At 44.8% G+C, this 18,241-nt stretch overlaps 1 protein-coding gene across 3 annotated transcripts; it reads left to right on the top strand.

Annotated features, from left to right (window-relative positions):
• The first annotated feature begins 155 nt into the window (after positions 1 to 155).
• LOC100539298 (inner centromere protein-like) lies at positions 156 to 17,460 on the top strand. Of its 3 annotated transcripts, XM_085224494.1 has the most exons (18): positions 157 to 310; positions 540 to 684; positions 980 to 1,093; positions 3,473 to 4,158; positions 5,274 to 5,325; positions 6,033 to 6,066; positions 7,226 to 7,322; positions 8,026 to 8,116; positions 9,178 to 9,313; positions 9,390 to 9,524; positions 10,710 to 10,819; positions 11,241 to 11,352; positions 12,585 to 12,695; positions 13,037 to 13,164; positions 13,376 to 13,454; positions 14,352 to 14,462; positions 16,450 to 16,594; positions 17,140 to 17,460. In XM_085224494.1, the coding sequence occupies exons 1-18, from the start codon at positions 292 to 294 to the stop codon at positions 17,343 to 17,345; spliced, it is 2,511 nt and encodes an 836-aa protein (XP_085080620.1). In that variant the 5' UTR covers positions 157 to 291; the 3' UTR covers positions 17,346 to 17,460. The 3 variants fall into 3 exon arrangements, with proteins under 3 accessions (XP_085080621.1, XP_085080620.1, XP_085080622.1); XM_085224495.1 differs by lacking the exon at positions 12,585 to 12,695 and having other exon boundaries at positions 156 to 310; XM_085224496.1 differs by lacking the exons at positions 157 to 310; positions 540 to 684; positions 980 to 1,093 and adding an exon at positions 1,755 to 1,868.
• The last annotated feature ends 781 nt before the right edge of the window (positions 17,461 to 18,241 follow it).

The following is an 18,241-nucleotide window of genomic DNA, read 5'->3' as shown; positions in this document are numbered from 1 at the left end:
CGTGACGGCCGCGATGGCCTATCGCCGCCGCGCTCCCCGCCGCCCACCCTCCTCATTGGTCAGGAGGCGGGCGCGGCGCGCTCAAAAGCTGTTTCTCTTCTGCTCGCCCGCCTCTGTGGTTGTGGAGGACTTGGAAGGTGGGGCTTGGGGTAGAGGACCAATAGGCAACTGGATTTTAATAGCAAGGAAGTGATGGACGCAGGAGACAGCCAGTAGTGAGGAGGGCTCCGCTGGAGGAGCACCGTGATTGGTAGAAGCCGCGATATTTGTGACCAGGAGTGGAAGGGGGGAATGAGCCGTAGTGGTGAGGGTACGGTGTTTCTTGCTGAAAGGTGGTGAGGGGAGCGTGAGGAGCCTTAGCACGCATCTTAGGCTCATAGTTCTACGGGCTTGGGGGAAAGCCAGATGGGAGGTCCTCTGGGTTTGCGTCTGCCTTAGAACTGCGGCTGGGCTTATTTGTACCCTGCTGCGAGGCACAAAGTGGGCTTTGGTCATCCTATGTATCCTAGAAGGTTTTCATTTCGTTTCCTGTGTTTCAGGCAAGGTCATGGCGGCAGCCGACGGTCCCACGCAGCTTCTGGAAGTGTGCGGGCAGAGACTGTCCAGGTTCCTTCACGATGCTGAGCACAAGCACTTGGCCTGGTTGCGGGAGGTGGAGGAGCAGGGCCTGAAGATGCTGGATAGGTAGGGGCTGCCCTCCAGGGAGCCTCCCAGGATGCTCTCGAACACGGAGAGCACAAAGCTGCGTGTGCTCCTGCCTGCTGGTAGCGCAGCCCTGGTGTAAGCCTAGGCGTAGTGCGTTGTTCAGCTGAGTGACGGATTTAATGTGGCTGTGTTTAGCAGCTTCATTTAGGCATTAGTGCCAGGTGGTGTTACGCCTCAATTGCTTCTCCCCTGTTGTTCTTAATGGGTGAACATTGCTATGGATGGGTGGCGGGCAGTTAGCAGTGGAAAGCAGCCTCTGCTTTCTGCGTTTCAGCATCAACTTCAGAGCTGAACCTGGCCTGATGCCCAAAACGCCATCCCAGAGGAGACGGCCTAGGAAGAGGCAGTCTTCAGTTCTGAAAGATGAGAATGAGCCAACCAGGAGGAGGTGGGTGAGTCTGGCTCTGCTGCATATGGCATTTAACGGTGAAATTAAATTTTAACTGTTTCTGCATGTGCGTACGCAGAATAGCTGCTTGTTTCTTGATTTAGTAAATATTAAATTTAAAAGGGTGTGTCAAGGTCAATCAACATTTTGATTCTTGTGAAAATTTAGTAGAGGATTAGTTGTCCATTCATGTTCTTTCTGTTTGTTTAAAAACAATAAATATCTTTTTCTACTTTCTTGTTTGCTTGAGTTTTCTTCTCATTTAACTTCATGGTTTTTTTCAGTACAGCTTTCAACCTGAGGTTGCTCCCATGTTCACTCATCTGAGAATGTAGCCTGCTACAAGGAATGTGCAAAAGTGTCATGTCTATTGGTGTTATTTAAGTTAGCAGATAGAAAGGACTCGGGGGTTTGGAATGAAACAAGTAAAAGTTCCAAGTGATTTGGTATATAACCATCCTTACTGGATTGTTTTTCAAGATTGTTCTTAAATAGACAGAACCTAAAACTGTGCATCTTATCTACTGCAAGTAGACTGCAGAAGAAATGTAGCTTGTATTGTGCTTTTTACCTCGTGCTCTTAACAGCTTTCTGTGTAGACAGTGTCACTGTTCTGTCATGCAGCCTGCCCTTTTGCTGCTGCCTGAGAGAGTTTCTGCAGCTTGAAGATGGGAGCAGCAGTGGCAAGCAGCCAAACTTAATTTTCTTATTTCCCTTTCCTGCACCAGTGAAGATATTCATTGGAAAGTAAGCCAAATCTCATTAAGTAGAAGAGGTAAGGAGGACGATAAATGGAGAAATGCCTTTCTTCGTGACAACTGTTGTCTGCAAATGGATGGAAAGAAGGGATTGTTTGGGGAGTGATTTGGTGCTAATTAACTTCCTTGATATCATACCTTCATGGTGGCCAACTGCATCTGCTTTCATCTTGTGGTTGGGACAAGGTGGTTAATAACTCTCTTTTCAGAGAAGCATATGCTGTGATCTGGGGGTAGGCGTGCTGGTAATTGCTTTCGTGTGCCCTAACCCAGTAACTGGATATACAGTAATAAACTGTGTGGTAAGGCCCTTAACTTTTGATAACCATGATGAAAAATGCCACAGGAGAGTTAGAACTGAAAGACTGACATAAACTAGACATGGAGGATGGGGAGAACAGCAAGAATAGTAAGGAAGCGTGGGAAGTTCATGAATGTGTGTGCTGAAGGAGGGCAGGAGAAGAAAATACTGCAAATCTAAACAGGGAGAGTTCTGAAGCCATAATGTTAGTTTTCAGGTAGCAGCTAGATAGCAGCTTGATTCTTCCCATAAAGAAGACAAATCTTGCATGTGTTTTTTCCTAATTTAAACTTAGCTTTGAGAAAGATCTGCTGATGTGGCAATGCCTGAAAGGTTGGACGATCATCTGTCAACAGGAAGTTCATGTCAGAGTTAAGCACATTAATCCTGCAGGGTCAGGCCATTGTTGTTTCCATTGCTATGGTTCCCTCAGTACATATTTTAGAAACCACTTATTAGCATGTTGATGAGTTTCCCAATTAATAGTCTTGTTTTTGTGAACTTTAGCAGGAAGTGATATTTTTTTGCTAGAGGTCAGAATGAGAAATTAAGAGAACAAAACTGGAAGGAAGGCAGAGGGTATCAATTTGAAGGCTAGTAGTGAGTGTTCTTCCACCAGGAACTGTAAAGCAAAGCCTTTCTCATTTAATTAGCTTATGCTGCTTTGGGTTTTTGTAGCTCTGTTTTCTTGCTGTTAGGCACTTCTACCTTGGCTCTCCACTTTGTTTCATGTCTGAAACACTGAGGCTGTCTTCTGGTTTTGCCCAGCTAATCTCCTTGACTTGTTGATCAAGTAAATGGCTTCATTATCTCTTGTTAAATTAGCTAATGCAAAGCATTTCAAAGCTGAATTTCACTGTGGAACTTCCCCAAAACCACTGCATAGTTTTTCCTAGCTTGCTAGGGAGACTTAATCCAAAATTGCTTCTCATGTGGGTGTCTGTGCTTCACTTGGGGCAGAGTGGAGTGGGTTGTACCAGTATGACTTTACTATCCCCGACATCAGGTCCAGCTGGGGCTGTGGGTTAATATCCACAAAGAATTGCAAGTGTCCTGGTACTTCAGCCACTGCTGGTTGTGTTTTTAGATGCAGCCTTTAGTTGCAAGTAAATTTAGTATGCCTGGCTAAATCTGCCAGAGCATGTGAGAGCTTTCAAGGTTTTTTCTCCTGCATTTAGCTGATGATAAAAGGTGTGTTGTAAGGGGAAAGTGGATGTGGGGAGGAAGGCTGTAGGTTCACTGCAAAACTTGTCTGTGTTTTGTTTTGAAACGGTTTAGGAGTGGGAGATTTCTGCATTGTTTCATTTGTTCTTATTTAAGGTTGTCCAGAAGGAGAAGCAGTGTCAAGCTAGCGTCTTCCAGGCCAAGTTCCCAAAGACGCTGCAGCAAAGAGCATCCCCAGAATTCTAGCTGTCAGGTGAGGTCTCAGGCCAACACTGAAATGGAGCTTCTAGCACTGCCTGAGAAATTGCCAGCAGAAGCACAAAGTCCCGTGGTGGAAGTGGATTGCAATGACTGCCCTCAGGCTGAGTTACCTCCACAGCAAGACAGTGGTGATGCAGCCTGTGAGGCTCTTCCAGCAGAGCAGGTGTCCAAGGAGGGTGCAATCAATGAACTGCATGAGGTGCCTGCTGTCAGTGCAGTCCCTCATGACCAGATAGCAGTAGAGGAGGAAGAGACCATTGAACGAAAAGCAAGTACATCCACTCCCAAGGCTACTAGAAATGGAAATCCTGCCATGCCTCAAGGAGATTTGTCTTCTCAAAGCCTAGAGAAGGTGCTTTTCCAGGAGTCCAACAACAAAATGACCGTGGTGACATCCAAAACACGGCGCTCTGGACGCCGAAGCTGTGTGGGTGGCACCCACAAAAGCCATAGGACCTCCTTGGCTGAAAAATACTCTCTGGCCAGCAAAAGAGAGAGCATGATCCGGAGATCTATCAGCAGGGCCATTGCAAAGAAGGCAGCAGCACAAGAATCTTCCTCTGCCTCCAGCAGAGTGAGCTGTAAGTATTCTGTTATTGAGTGCGTTCTTTTGGCTAAGCTTTGCTGTAGAGTTGCTCATCCATATTAACTGCAGTTCTTCCTGGTTTCCACAGCAGTAGGTTTTGTGGCTTCTATCCATTTAGGGTGCAATCCTCAGGTCCTCATCTGCTGTCAGGGTGAGCCTCAGGCTCTGTTTTGCTGTGGAAGGAGTATAAGCTGGGGCACAGGTACCGGAAACTGGGTCACAGAATTTGCAAATGAATTAAAAAAAACAAAGCAAATAAATGCAGGGTAGAAGTGAAAATATATCCTTGCTGGTTTTAGGTATGCTGTGGTTTGGTAGCTTATTGCCTTGAGGCTACTGTATTTCCTGCAGAGGGTCTCTTAGTATGAGTGCCGTTTATGGATTCTTTTGAGAAACTGGAAGATGATGAATGTGTCTGCTCTCTGAAATTGGCAGAGTAACTCAGATGCTTTCTGGGTGAAGATGAAGTTCACGGACAAAGAACTAAATAGCACAGTCATCTGAGGAAATAAGATTCAAAAGTCCAGCACCATAGTTTTCATATCCCTTGCTCTTGCTGCTCCTGAGAAGGCTAGAAGGCTTTCAGATTTGGGCTTTCTAAAAATCATTGCTTCTGAAACCAGATTGGCTTCTAATAAAGCACTAATGCCTTTGGTATTTAGTTTTGTCAGCTTTGAGTCACACTGTATCTAGGCATTTGTTAAAACAGTTTCATCTAAGTGATGTTTTGGGGGAAAATAGAATCAGCCCAAATCGACCAAATCTCTGCATAAAATTGTGCAGGGAGGCAGAAACTGAAGTCAATTGACTGGGAAATGATATCTCTGTGACACAGCCATGAGTGTGTTTGTGCAGCTGGAGCAGTCTGCAGACAGAGGAGCTGCTGCTCCAGTTCTCTGCCTTCCCAGCCTACACCAGTTTGTCAGTGACACTTGAGGGAGGTGGTAGTGCTCATGTGGAAAGCTGAGATGAGCAATCAGCATGTTCCCTGGGAGAAGCCTGCACAGAGACCTGAGCTCTTACCACTCACGCACTGCCACTGTTGGAAAGCCTCAGACTGAAATCCCCAAGATGGCTTTTGTTATGCTATTTTTTTTCTTTCCCCTCCAGGTCAAAGCTCCTTAGAGGTTTTTGTGGAAGAAGATGTGACCAATAACTTGAGGTGAGGCTACCATTTTAGCAGGCAGGAAGAAACCACAAAAAAAAAAAAAGCTGCAAAGAACACAGAAGCTGTAGGGGTTGCTTCTGTATTGTAAGACTGTGGTTTTGTAATTGACTGTTCCAGGTGATGTCATCACCTGGAGTTTGTTGATATTTCCAAGCTTCTGTTGTTCAGACACAGCCCATCCTTTTCAGAAGTTGATACTAACGGTGAGGTTGATCACTGCATTAATGCAGGATCCAGCCCTATGCCTCAAGCTCTGAGAGCCTGCTAGCAATGGCTTTAACCAGCCTCTGGATGCTGGGGGATGCTGGAGGTTAGTCAGCTTGTCTGATTTGAAAGGTGAACAGGTAAGATGCTCTCTGGCTGAGGTGCGCAGAACTTTGTTTACCTCCTGCATGGAAGTACTACAGGAAAAGGGGAGAACAAAGTTCACTGTATTATTCAGCAGTGTAATTAAATAATCCATCAGAGGAACTTACATCTCCATCTCTGTGTGGCCTGGCTCAAACAGGTTCCTGCCTTTATCTGGATATACTTAACACTTGCCTGCCTTTTCCTTGGGTACCATGTGATAGCTTCATCGTATTTGCATTCTCTATAATTCACCCTTCTGAATGCTGTCCTGGTAGAGGTACACCAAGGACAAAGCAATGTTTCTTTTACTTCAGAGAACTGAAATAATCAAGATGCCTTCTTTTTTGCAGAACTGGACTGGAACTGAACTCCCCAGGTGAAAAGGTGAGTTGTAATGGATGACCCACCAATCTTCTGCAGAGCAGCTGGAAGCATTATGACTGGATGTGAGGAGTGCAGCCCAGGATTGATTGTCACATCGCTTCAAGCTTAGCAAAAGCATTGCTGAGTTGGACAGTACAGCCTTTCTAATGCTTGGGCAGCTTGTTATGCCTGTTGGCCACAGCTCCTGGTGGACGGAGGCCTTTTGTGCCTTGCTAAGGCCTCTTTAAGATGGAGCTTTCATAGGCTGTTGGACAGATTCCCAGGAGTCTGCAAGCTTTTGCCTGTCATCTGGGCATGGTGATTGACTGTGTATATTCTTAGCAAGTCTTAGTTGCCTGGCTGATTTGAATTACAGGATTCAGAAGGGCAGTTCAAGTTTAATGTGCTTTATTTTACCAGAGAGGCTGTGAATGCAACAAACTCACATCAGTCTTCAATGCTAGCAAGACAAAGAAACTCAGCCTATCCTTTGAACTGGCAAAAATATCTTGTGTGATTGTACTGTAAACCAGCTTATCTGAAAACTAGCCCAGCAGAGAAAGGGGCTGGCTCTGCCTCCAAACAGTTCACTGGTGCCATTGGGAAGCTGCAGAAGGATGAGTGGACAGCTGGTTCTACTGTGGGTGATGGTAGCTTAGCAGGTAGGGAAGGGCATGTCCTGTGTGTGTGTGCAGGCAGCGTGCATGCTGTGCTTCAATGACTTGTTTATGCTCCTGAGAATATACTACCAAGGTATTTAAAGTGTATAATTATACTGTAATCTTAGATACTTTAAAGAGATTTCTTTCTTTCAAGAATAGAATATCTGTAGTTGGAACTTGTCCCCAAAGTGTATAGAAGCTGTCCCTTGTTCCCGAGGCACTTTATTTGACCTAAAGTCAAATCAAAGCGTCCTACTGTTGATGAGGAAAACGCTGGGCAACAGTCATCTTACCAGCCTCAGCGGGGGTTTTAAGAGCAGGGTCCTGTGTTACTGAATTGAATCAGCATGTATCTGTCTAGCACAACTCCGGTTGGGAGGAAGAGTCCCTAGGCTAGCAGTAGGCTTGCAGTTGGGAGTGACTGGGTTGTTTTTCTTTTTTCAGGATTGAAGGTTTTTTGCAGTCTTGTTCCTCAGGGAGAACTGTGCTAAGCTAATATTTGTTTCCCTTTCCTTTAGGCTCCTGAAAACTTGCTCGCTTCAAGCAAAAGTGAAAAAGCTGCTAGTCCTCCTGCACAGCACTTGTCTCCTGAGCAGCAGATGGAGAATAACGAAGGTAATGTTGAGCTAGTCTTATATTTCTTGTATGAGGCCACAGAGGCACACAGACTAAGGATTCTACATGAGGGTATGTGGGAAATCTGGGACTTGTGCTGAAACAAAACTACACTTGACCAGTCAAGATAGTTTTTCAGGTAAACCTCTTATCTCCTGAGGGGGGTGAGGCATGCAGTTAGGTAAGCAAGGACATCTTGTAAATCCTTGTGAAGGTTTGTATCCAAGCCTTGAGACAAACGTGGTTTAGTCTAACTTCAGTCTTCATAATGAATAAATGGGAACACTTGAGACAACACTCAGATTTGTTCTCTTCTATGTATAATACTGTGCTAAAGTACCTTGACAATCTTGTCATCTTTGGCCTTGCATTCGGTGAGGATTTAAACATCTTACTTATTTACTGTGCCTCAAAGCAAGGACGTAAAGATATTCAGGCTGTCTTCTGTGGGATCTGTAGGATTTCACAGCATCTGTAGCTGGAATGAAGAGTACTTGCAGTCTTTCTGGTGAGACAGGTTGTGCCTAATCAGAAGGCTCTGAACAAGATGCATTCTTTGCTAGTTGTGTACAGCCCTGATATTCAAGGTAGCCATGCTGGCTTCTGCTTTTGCAGTTTGGTTATGTGCCACGGGGCTTTGAACAGGAGTAAGAGCCCTGCAGAATGCCTTGAACGTGGCACTGACTACAAGGTTTCTTCACAGGAAGCTGTGTAAATCCCAACGGTGAAGCCCAGAACAAGAACCAAGAACAAGCCTACTGTGCCAAGTCCCAAGAGAATCCTTCACGCTTATGGTATGAGACATTTGCAAGGGTGGAATGAACCCATGGTCTGGGAGGAGTTAGGCTTGGCCTTCTTAAATAATTTAAAAAGCTTAGGGTGTTTCCCTTCCTGTCCCCTCCCCGGAGGAGTCTTAAAATCTTGTGTTGTGGGAGTTCTGTGCGATTTCTTTGGCCTTTTTTGTTCTGGATCCCAGATGGATTAATTCATGCACAAACCAGCAAAGATTACTAAAACAGCATTGTTACCTCACAGCTTAAATGCGACTCTGAGTGGTTCATAAAGGGGTGATCTGGGAGTAGTTTTGGACAGCAACACAAGCAAGTGACCGACCTATTTATTTTTATCTTGTGCAAGTGTCTGGAATGCCTGACTTATTTTCTGGCTGCTTATATTACTGATGTTTCATGTGAGATTTGAACTGCTTTTTGCTTTGCCCTTAGTCTCCTGCTAAGTTTTGCTGGGGTGGATTTGCTGTGGGTGATGAGTGGGAAGGGAGAGTAGCAGTAACCTCTGTTCTCACGTGGGTGCTTAACTATGTGTGATGGGTCAGAATCTGCAGCTTTCCTTGGAACTGTTGCTGGATTGGGCCCCAGCTGTGCAGTGAGGTGGTCCCCGTTTCCCACTGAAATTAGTGGGTGCACGTTAGGGGATTTCTGACAAGGGTCGTGTTTCTGTGAATGTCCAAAGTGTTTATAAAGCAAATGAAACCCTGCTAGTGAGGTGGGCTGGAATGGCTAATTGCTAACACATGTGGATTGTGTCCATCTTTTGTTGTTGATACCAGGTATGATATATATTTGCTTTCTGGGAATTAGAGTGAGGAATGGGAGTGATGTTGTGTATCACTCCTCTGAAATTTAGGTGTTCCCTTGCCAAGTTGTCAGGTGCCTCTCTTGTCCATAATTAATGACTAGATGGTGCTCCTGCTCCATAGTTGACTGACTCCTAAGAGGCCCAGCTGCTTTGGTGGTAGTGAGTAGGGAGAGAGATTTGTGAAACAGTAAGTAAATTTTCCTGTTAATACTTAAGGAGCTTAATGCTGACTTCATGTCCCTCTTGCTAATGCCAACAGGACAAGAAGCTATAAGCAAGCAATGGGTGCTGTATGGAACAGGCAGCATCCAGGAGGTGGTGCCCACTCCCCTTTGGATGACAAGCACGTGAATTCTGCAAACCAGTCTCCACCTTCTGCTTCTCCAGCTAGCAAGGTGAGTCTTTGCTATGGCCTCTCATTGCCTTTTTTTCTCTAGCAGGTGGTAATTTCCTTCTGTCTTTTCCTCTTAGGTGGTTAGACCATTGAAAAACTTCCTTCAGGCTGTGCAGAGAAACCAGCTACTCACAACCTCTGGGTCCACAGGACATGGAGGTGTCATAAAGAATTTCATCAGATGCAATACTCCCACCCGACCTAATCTTAAGGTGCATCAGAATCCCACTTCCCCTCACAGAGATGGAGGAGAGGATCAAGTCTGGGGGAGAGGCAGGATGACTGTTTAGAAAAGCATAAATGTATTCCTGGTTCTGTTGGCTGCTGTGGATTAGTGGTGTAGGTCATAACAGCAAATTGTCCTCACGATTCTACCTCAGCTTCCCCAGGGGAGGGAAACTGATTGGACAGTTGAAGCAAGGCAAGACCATAAACACTGTTACTAGCCAGGGTTGTTTGTTTCGTGTTTAGTACCAGTCATCAATCTGTCCTCAGATGCAGAGAAATCTCACTGCTTTGTCTATAGTCAGCAGAAACACTTTATGTTCTGGAACTGTTTAACTGTGGTAAAATGGGAAGCATCTCATTTCGCAATGAGAATCTGCCTTTGTGTCACATAATTGGCTGTTTCAGGGCTGAAAGACAGACTGTGGGGTCATGCAATGGGTTTCCTAGCATGTACTTGAAAGGAGCTGCAGCTAACAGGTGGTACAGGGTTCTAGTATTTCTTACAAACATTCATTGTGTGTCTTTTCTCTACAGGGAGACTTTGTTGTAAGTAATGACACATTTAACTGTGGGATTGGAGGACTATAGTGGTTGTGCTTCTTGTCTCACAGCACTAACAGCTCTTTCTTCTTGCACTGGCATCCACACAACTCTTCTGTCCAAAAATGTAAACTGATCATGGCAGTGGTGAGGTGGCAGGATCTCCTTTGCAGGTGTGTTCTGCTGGAGCTGGGAACTGCTAAGAAACCTTTTGGCCTCTAAGCATGACTATTTGCACTCTGTACTGTCTCCCTGCTTCTTCCACTTGCTGACATAGGTAACACTGACCTGGGCACGAAATGTTTACTACAGGTGGTCACCTACAGCTGCAGAGTGCTGGGTAACTTCTCTTACCTGAAATGTATTCTGAACAGCTGAAAGACTTAAATGTTTCCCTGCCATCCCCATGACTCTTCTGCTCTGAGAAGGTGGTGCAGTTGAATTAGTGCTGCTGCCAAATCTGCATTGTTTCTTATCTACTATTCACTTTCCATCCCTGTGTGTGGGTGAACATGATAGGGACTTCTTTGTTTAGCAGGCAGCTTAGCCTCTAGCTGCTACTGCACAAGCAGCCTGAGGGCAGAAACAGGCCCCAGCAATTGGTATAGTCTGAACTCATCTCCCTTCAGGAGAAGGAGCGGCAGAGACTGGAAAGCCTCAGGAAGAAACAGGAGGCTGAGGAACAAAGGAAAAAGAAAGTGGAGGAAGAAAAGAGACGGCGACAGGCAGAAATGAAGCAGTGAGTTGAGTCCCTTACATCCTGCTCCTTCCCTGGTTCAGTGCAGAGTTGCCTTGAAGTCTTTTTTTTTTTTTTTTTTTTCTGCCAGGCAGGCAGCGTTGCTATGCCATGCTTTGTGCATCCCGCCCAGAAGGAACGTTTAGTAGATGATGATCCCTGGGCACCTCGAGCAGGGCTGCTCATGGCTTGCTGCAGTAATAACTGCTGATTTCTGGTGGCCTTAATCCCACACATGAGCTGAGGTTAAGCTCAGACAAAGCAGTTAGAGCAAAATCATTGTTTTCTCATGATCCATGGCAGGCTGCTGTGCTAGGAAATGAACCACAAACTCAAGTTACCACAGTAGATCGTTGTTCCCTTGTCATCCTCTGTGTTAGAGCAAACAAAGCTAACAGGCCCCTCTTTTACACATATTACTCAGGAAGAGGGAAGAGCGACTGAGGAAAGCACTGCAGGCTCGAGAGCGAGTGGAACAAATGGAAGAAGAAAAGAAAAAACGGATGGAACAGAAGTTTTTACAGAGTGATGAAAAGGTTAGAAGCCTGACTAAGCTTTGAGCCATTCAGAATAATGAAATTATCACAATGAGCTGTGAGACCAAGCGGGTGCAAACAGGCCACTGGCATGATGTGTGCAAGCACAGGGTTGCTGCTCACGGTGACTAATCAGGTGGTGGGAAACTCTGCATCTAAAATAGATTTTGAAATTCTCTGTCTAACAAGGAGAGGCTTTTGTTCTCCATACCTCTGCAATTCTAAACATTCCTGTTCTGGCATGCAATGTCTATAGTGCTCTGTGTTCAAGGAATGTGGCTGCATCCCTTGACTGTCCTGTGAACAGACCCAGCAGGTGAGACAGTGTCATCCAGTTGTTTGCACAGCATTACAGACAGTGAAACCACAGTGGTTGCAGAATCATGGCAGGAAGGAAAAGCTACCAAGTGAGCAAGGAATGCTCGTGATTAGTAGATGTGGCAGCAGCAACAGTGTGTGTTTCATTTTATGTCTGTTTTTAAGGCTTTGTCTCCTCCCTTTTTTTTTTTTTTTTTAAGGACAGGTAGAAAAAGTATGCCAGGATCAGCCATTGATGGCTATATGCAAACTGTTGCTGCTTTTAAACAACAGTGCAGGTTCTTCAGAAACGAGGGAGGCTGTGTTAAGCTAACCTGGATAGAACTCCAGGAAAATATATGGTTGCTCACTTTAAGGAGTAGGCTAGACTGACTTTTGGAAAAGCTCAGCCCTAGAAAAAGAAGGAATCATGCTTCCTTCAGGATATGCCAAAACCTCAGCAGCCAAAAGAACATGCACCCCTGGCTAGCCTGCTCCTGTGCACATGCTAACACACTGACTGGGACAGCTCAGGCAAAAGCACAGTATCTGGGGCTCAGGTTTCAGGTCCTCAATTCATACTGCAGCTCAGCTGCAGCATACAGCATTTTGAGACAAAACACAAGATGCTAGATGCCCTTGTTCTGCAGAGAATCACATACAGGGTGAAAGTTTGTATTTTGTATATCTGTAACGGCTCCTGTGCTCTTTTCTTCCAGCACTCCAGGTGGTGGGTTTCTCTTCACATGACCTGTAGTAAGTGATGGACTTGCACGAGGTTGGTGCTAACTACAGCGCACGTGTGCCTGGTGCTAGGTTCTCAGTCTTATTAGAATAAGACTGAATACCAGTCTTCACACTTAGGAAGCTCTCCCTATCCTCCATTTGGTAAAGACTGTGAGGGGTGGTGGAGCAGATGCATGGGGCTTTTTCAGGTGCGTCTTTCACAAGTGCGGGAAGAAAAGGGGTCTGAAGAACGGAGCAAGAAAAAGCTATCAAAGAAACCTTGGGAAAGTGATGTGCGGAAGCAGAAAATACTGAAGTTGGTAAGAACAACTCTAGATCCCTCCTGCACGTAGAAAAGGAAAGGAACCCATGCACTGATCTGCCTGGTTGCACAGGGAGCAGTTACTGCCAGGAGCCACGGGGATTTGGGGAAATCGAAGTATCTGCTGCAAGGTTTCTGTCTAGACAGTTAATGCTGGATTTGAGCACCTGGGAACTCGTGGAGACAGAAGGGAAATACTGCCCAACTGATACTGGGTAGGCTGTGGAAGATAAGAAGAGAATGTAATGAGCATGACTTGTCTCAAAGCACTCATTTCATATCCACCCCATCTTTCCCGACTTGAATTGGAGGGTTACAGATCTGTTTGTTCTTCTTCAGGAGGAAGATGAACTTGAGCAGCAAGAACTGCTGCAGAAAAGGAGAGAAGTTGAAGTGGAAGAAAAAGGAAAAGTTTTGGAACTGAAAAATCTGGTAGAGCAGCAACAGGTGGAACCAGTGAAGGAGAGGTATTAGCCTGTTTCTATTCTGGAGAGGGGGACTTAGCAACAAGCATGGTGCAGCAATAAATATAAACAGTATTTCTGCAATTGGGAATCTGATGTGAGTGTCAGGTGATTCCAAAGGTTTGGGGTGCTAAAGCAAGAGCCTATAAGAAAGCTAGTGGGGGGGGTGGAAACATGCTTTTCTGTGTAACTAAACTGTAATTTTGTTTCCCAGGGATCTCAAACAACAGGGGAAAGAGAAGGCCCCCTATTCACAGATGGAGTCCATGGTGTTTACTGATAAAAACACAACGGTGAGGCATTACAGTGGCTTGTGACAAATTCTGTTGTAAAGCAGTGAGGCATTGAACATGCAGACTTCATTATTATTATTTTCTTTTTAAGAACAAAGGCTTTCCAAGTCCTTTGTTACTTCTTTATGTTTCAAGGCTAGCTATTAGTCAAAGGTGCTTGTTGCAAAATATCATAGTAATATTTTATTTCCACTTTAAATAATGCCTCACTCATCTGCCTTCTGCACTAGTTTAAAACATAATCAAAGTCCCAAATGGTACCATTCTTGAGGATAAATTCTTCTTTTTTGTTCTGACTATGCTTAGTTTAGAAGCTGTAAGCCATGGGCCTCCTATTTTTGCTATATAATTTAATGAAAGTTTGAATTCCAGCATATAACCAGCAACTGGACTGGTTACTGGTTACTATACTGGGGCATAGTGAAGCTTCTCCAGGTAAGAGAGAAGCTGAATCTAATTTAGAGTGGCTACAGCTCTTCCCCTTGTTAGCTCTTCTCTCCTGTAGAGGAGAGTGGCAGATGAAACACCTGGATCGAATGGTTTGGGTTGAAAAGGAGCTGAAGTACTGCAATGCTTTCCTCTTTATTAGGAGGAAGGAAGCCCAAAACATCTGCACAGCTGCTTGGGCAGTAGAAGAGAGCCGAGCAACTACAATCCATTGCAGTGACCTCTAATAACTAGCTGAAAGTGATAAGAGTGTGGGCTCTAGAGACTTCACTGATCTGAATCTGAGCCAAGACAGCTGTCACTTTATCTGTGTGATTCTTAATTTCTTCCCCCTCACCCTGCTGAAGACAAAGGAATAGAGAATTTCTTCAGAAAATAAATTCCACAGATAGCCTGCTTGTTTTGCTTGGGTGAACATTAATGAATAACTTAATTCTTATATCTTGACAGAAGGGAGATGGTCTGCAGGAGCCCCAGCAGCAGCTGGCTGAAGAGAAGAAAATCGAGCAACCAGAATCTTTTACTGCTGCCTCCAGCACGTGGCTGAGCAAAACTGTGAAGGTGAGCTTCAGTTCAAGTGGAGCCCTTGAAATGGATCTGTGGTATCTGATTTGCTCTTATGCTTTATTGTTAACCTGCTGACTTATTATTTGGCTGTGATGAAGAAGGTGACCAGTAGATGAAATCCTCAAAATAGACTGTTGGGGTTTAACTGAAGTTGTGTAGAGTGAGGATGGAGAAGTTTTTCTTACCTAGTACTTGGCTGAGAGTTCAGCACAGGAGAACGTGAACGAAAAGCAATTGTTTTCTCCTTGAAAAGATGCTGGAAATGACCACAGGATGGCAGCACACCATGAGGTGTCAGTTTAGCTTGCAGGCCTTCAGCTACACGGTAGCAACACTGATTCAGGCTTGCCTCTGAAGTCTATTTAACTGCTTAAATCTCCAGATGCTTGTTTGGACTTGAACTGTTTACTCCTGAAGTCTGGACGGGTGGAGAAAAAGCTGCTAAAAGAGTCAGGCCTGTGTATCCCTTTTGACTGTAAATGCCTTGGTCAGTTTTCCTGTGGCTGACTTTATTCTGTTTGTCAGAGTTGTAGAGAGTGAAAATCAGATCTGCTGTCAAACGTGTATGGGTTTGAGCGATAGAGTAATGTGCAAAAAAAAAAAACAACCAGAAGAGGCTTACAAGTCACAGAATACAGTGACTGCTTTTGTACTTACACAGAGTAAATAAGCACGTCTGTTCCATTATTCCTGTACTTGGATTAAATGCAAAGAATGCTGCAAAAAGAACAGTGGAGGTGAACAGTCCTCTGGAGGTAGCTGGTCTAACACCTTTGCTCCAGCAGGATCATGTAAAGCAAATTATGTTGGACTGTTTTCAGACAGGTTTTCCTTATCTCCAAGAAAGTTGTCTTCTCTGGACAACCACAGTAAAGAAGCATTTCCTGGTGTTCAGACAGAACTGTCTGAAATTCAGTTTAGGCTGCTCCCATTGCCTTTTGTACTATTGCTGGGCACTGAAAAAGAGTACTTGATTCCACCTTCTTTGCACCACACGTCTGTGATCCTAATAGGACTCCAGCCCTGCAACTGCAGCACGTCACTGTTTTATCAAGTTTATTCTTCCTACTGTGCTCTCCACTGTACAGACACTTCAGAGAGGTATGCCAGTAGTTTGTGGCAATATCTCCATAATGATGCCTTTTCTGGCTTGTCCTCTGGTCAGTACTTCTAGGCGTTTCTGGACTACATGCAACTGTCAAGTCTTCTAGACATTCCCTGTTCTTCACCACAAGGGCGGCATGTTCCTCCAGGCTTTGTCTTGTGTTATTCTGACCTGCAGCTTGAAAGTGAAACGGAGCCCTAGCTCCATCTTCACCAGATGCTGGCAGGCAGTTCTCCACAGCTAGAAAGCTGCAGGTTGAGCAAGCAGCTGTGTGAGTTCTGCAGTTTGCAGTTCCTGCTGTGGTACACAGTTCTGGGCTTGGCTTTCATCAAGACATGGTTTCAAAACAGATCTGAAAAAAAAAAAAAAAGCCAGAGGGATTAGAAGGATTTGAGCACTTCTGGAAATTTCAACCCAAATTACATGTCAAAAAAGAATATTACAAGTGTTTCAATTCCTGTGTAGGTGAAAATTTTCTCTTATACAGTTGAGTAACCTTTCTGCTCTCCTGTTTCTTGAACTAGGAATGAAAATAAACATTTATATGAAGAACCTGCTCTAGAAGGTCTGCTGTCAGTTCTTGTTTCTGGCTACCTTTACTTTAATGCTCCTTGCCCAACATAGGGCACTGTAAACCTCCCTCTTAACTCATGGCTTTGGGTTAGTGTGAGGGTTCCTACCGTAGATACATTAGCACCATATTGATGTGGGATCTAATCTGGGATCTTAGTACAGCCTGTTTGTCTTGCTAATGCCAGAGCTTTGAGATGCCTGCAAGGGGTCAGACTGGGTAAGCCTGCCCTGGCAAAGCAAACTCTTCTGTCAGGCTGCAAGGTATGTTTGCTGCTCTCATAAATATTGTCTCTGTGGTTTCAGAAATCTATCTCCACATCCTGCTTAGAGCCTCCAAAGGGCACAAAAGAATCCAGGTCCCCCAATAACTACGGGATGGATCTGAACAGTGATGATTCCACAGATGATGAGAACGAACCTCGGAAGCCTGTCCCTGCCTGGGCTGATGGTAGGTGCCATGTTTGGTTAGTCTTTTAATTCCTTCCCTGGGAATTAGGAGCTCTCCAGATCTGTTCAGTGTGATCTCAGCTTCCTTAAAGTACAGTTCAGGAGTGTGAGACTTCAGCACTGTTGGCAGCTGCTTGGTGAGAGGGGCTGGATCTGCTTTCTTGCAAGTGCTGTTGTGTTAAAAGCTAAACCAAAGTTCTGCGTGTGTTTGGATTCAAGGGTGTGAGAGAATGGTGTGGGCTCACTAGTTTGAGGCGTCCCTCCCCCTGCGGTAAACCAAGGTGTGGCAAGTTTGGGGTATTTCTAGTGTGGTGACAAGTGATGTAAAACAAATGTTGTTGGCAACCCGGAGATGGATGTGGTGCTTAAAGCTTTACAGTGAGCAGGAAGACTGCTTATCGCATTCACTGTGCAGGTTGCAGTGTTTGTTTAGGGGATGTGGATGAAGAAGAGTAACTGTCTTGTGGGCTCTAAGGGAAAGGAGACCTTAAGCAGAGCACTGAAAACTTACTTGAGTCTGCTTCTCTGATATGGTTGTTTTCATAGGGTCTCAGCTTAATCAAGCCATTCTGCACCAATACTATCATCCAGTGAATGTTGACCAACTCTTTGGGTTAATAGCAAGCCCTAAGCTGGAAGATATTTTTGGCAAGAGCAAGCCTCGGTATTTCAAACGCACGAGCTCAGCAGTTTGGCATTCCCCACCTGGGCCCAAATCAACTTGTGGCATAGCTTGCAACTTCAAAAACTGAGAAAACACAAATGGTTTTTGGATAGTGTGACATATTAGGTTTTATTTTCTTAGCATGCAGACTGCTTACCATTTTAAACCTTTTTGTACAAAAATAAAACATTGAATAAAGTCCATCGATGCTTGTTTCTCTCTTTCCTCCTACTAAACTAGGATGATGCTGTAGCTGGTATGCTCTGAGACTGGCTGTGTTTTGTGCAAGTACAGATGTTTGAAGAGACTATATTGCTCCATTACGTATTTCCTCAAATCACTTGCAGGATCTTACCCAAGAAAGCTATGAAACTGCTGTGGGGATAAATTTTTAAAAATCAATACCAGGGGAGGGGGGAAGGGGCTGTAATGTTTTCATAACCTATTCTGTACAACTGTTATGTGTTTAACAATGCTTCTATCCACCAGTATCTTTCTTTCAACCCTGCGTTCTTCTGATCTTTTGTTACTCAACCAGAATCTTTTTCTTCATCTAGAAAAGTCTGTTCAGACTCTATAAAAAATTTCAAAGTGTCCTGTAATTGGCTTGGCTTTTCTCATGGAAAAATGGAAGCAAAGCTAAGTTCTTAGTGCTGTTTTCCTAGGAGGCTTGAGGATACAGTCTTGCTTTTAGGCCATAGTCAGATTTGTTTTAAAGCTGTGACTTAGAAAAAGTAAGCAGTGTTTTTCTTAGGACTGCGTTGAGATCATCTACTCAGTGCCCCCTGCCTGTGCACACCCAGGGCTGTGCTGAGTGACAGCAGACTCCCTGCAGTGCATCCGGTGGCTCTGGTGCAGGTTGCCTAGGGACTGGTCTTGCATGCTGGGCAAGCTGCAGAGCATCCCAAGCTCCTGCAGAGCTGCACAGTGTTGGCTATAGCTCCATGTTATGCATCTCACTGTCCTTATTGCCCCTGGGGGGCA

Source organism: Meleagris gallopavo, chromosome 5 (genome assembly GCF_905368555.1).
Source record: "Meleagris gallopavo chromosome 5, MGAL_WU_HG_1.1, whole genome shotgun sequence".
In the NCBI taxonomy this organism is placed as follows: domain Eukaryota; kingdom Metazoa; phylum Chordata; class Aves; order Galliformes; family Phasianidae; genus Meleagris; species Meleagris gallopavo.
This window is presented reverse-complemented; position numbering and strand designations above follow the sequence as displayed.

Bases quoted from the DNA above. Each gene is read 5' to 3' on its own strand.
- LOC100539298 (XM_085224494.1), top strand. The intron at 685-979 runs GTAGGGGCTGCC...TCTGCGTTTCAG, and splicing joins GGCCTGAAGATGCTGGATAG to CATCAACTTCAGAGCTGAAC. The intron at 13,455-14,351 runs GTGAGGCATTAC...ATATCTTGACAG, and splicing joins TTACTGATAAAAACACAACG to AAGGGAGATGGTCTGCAGGA.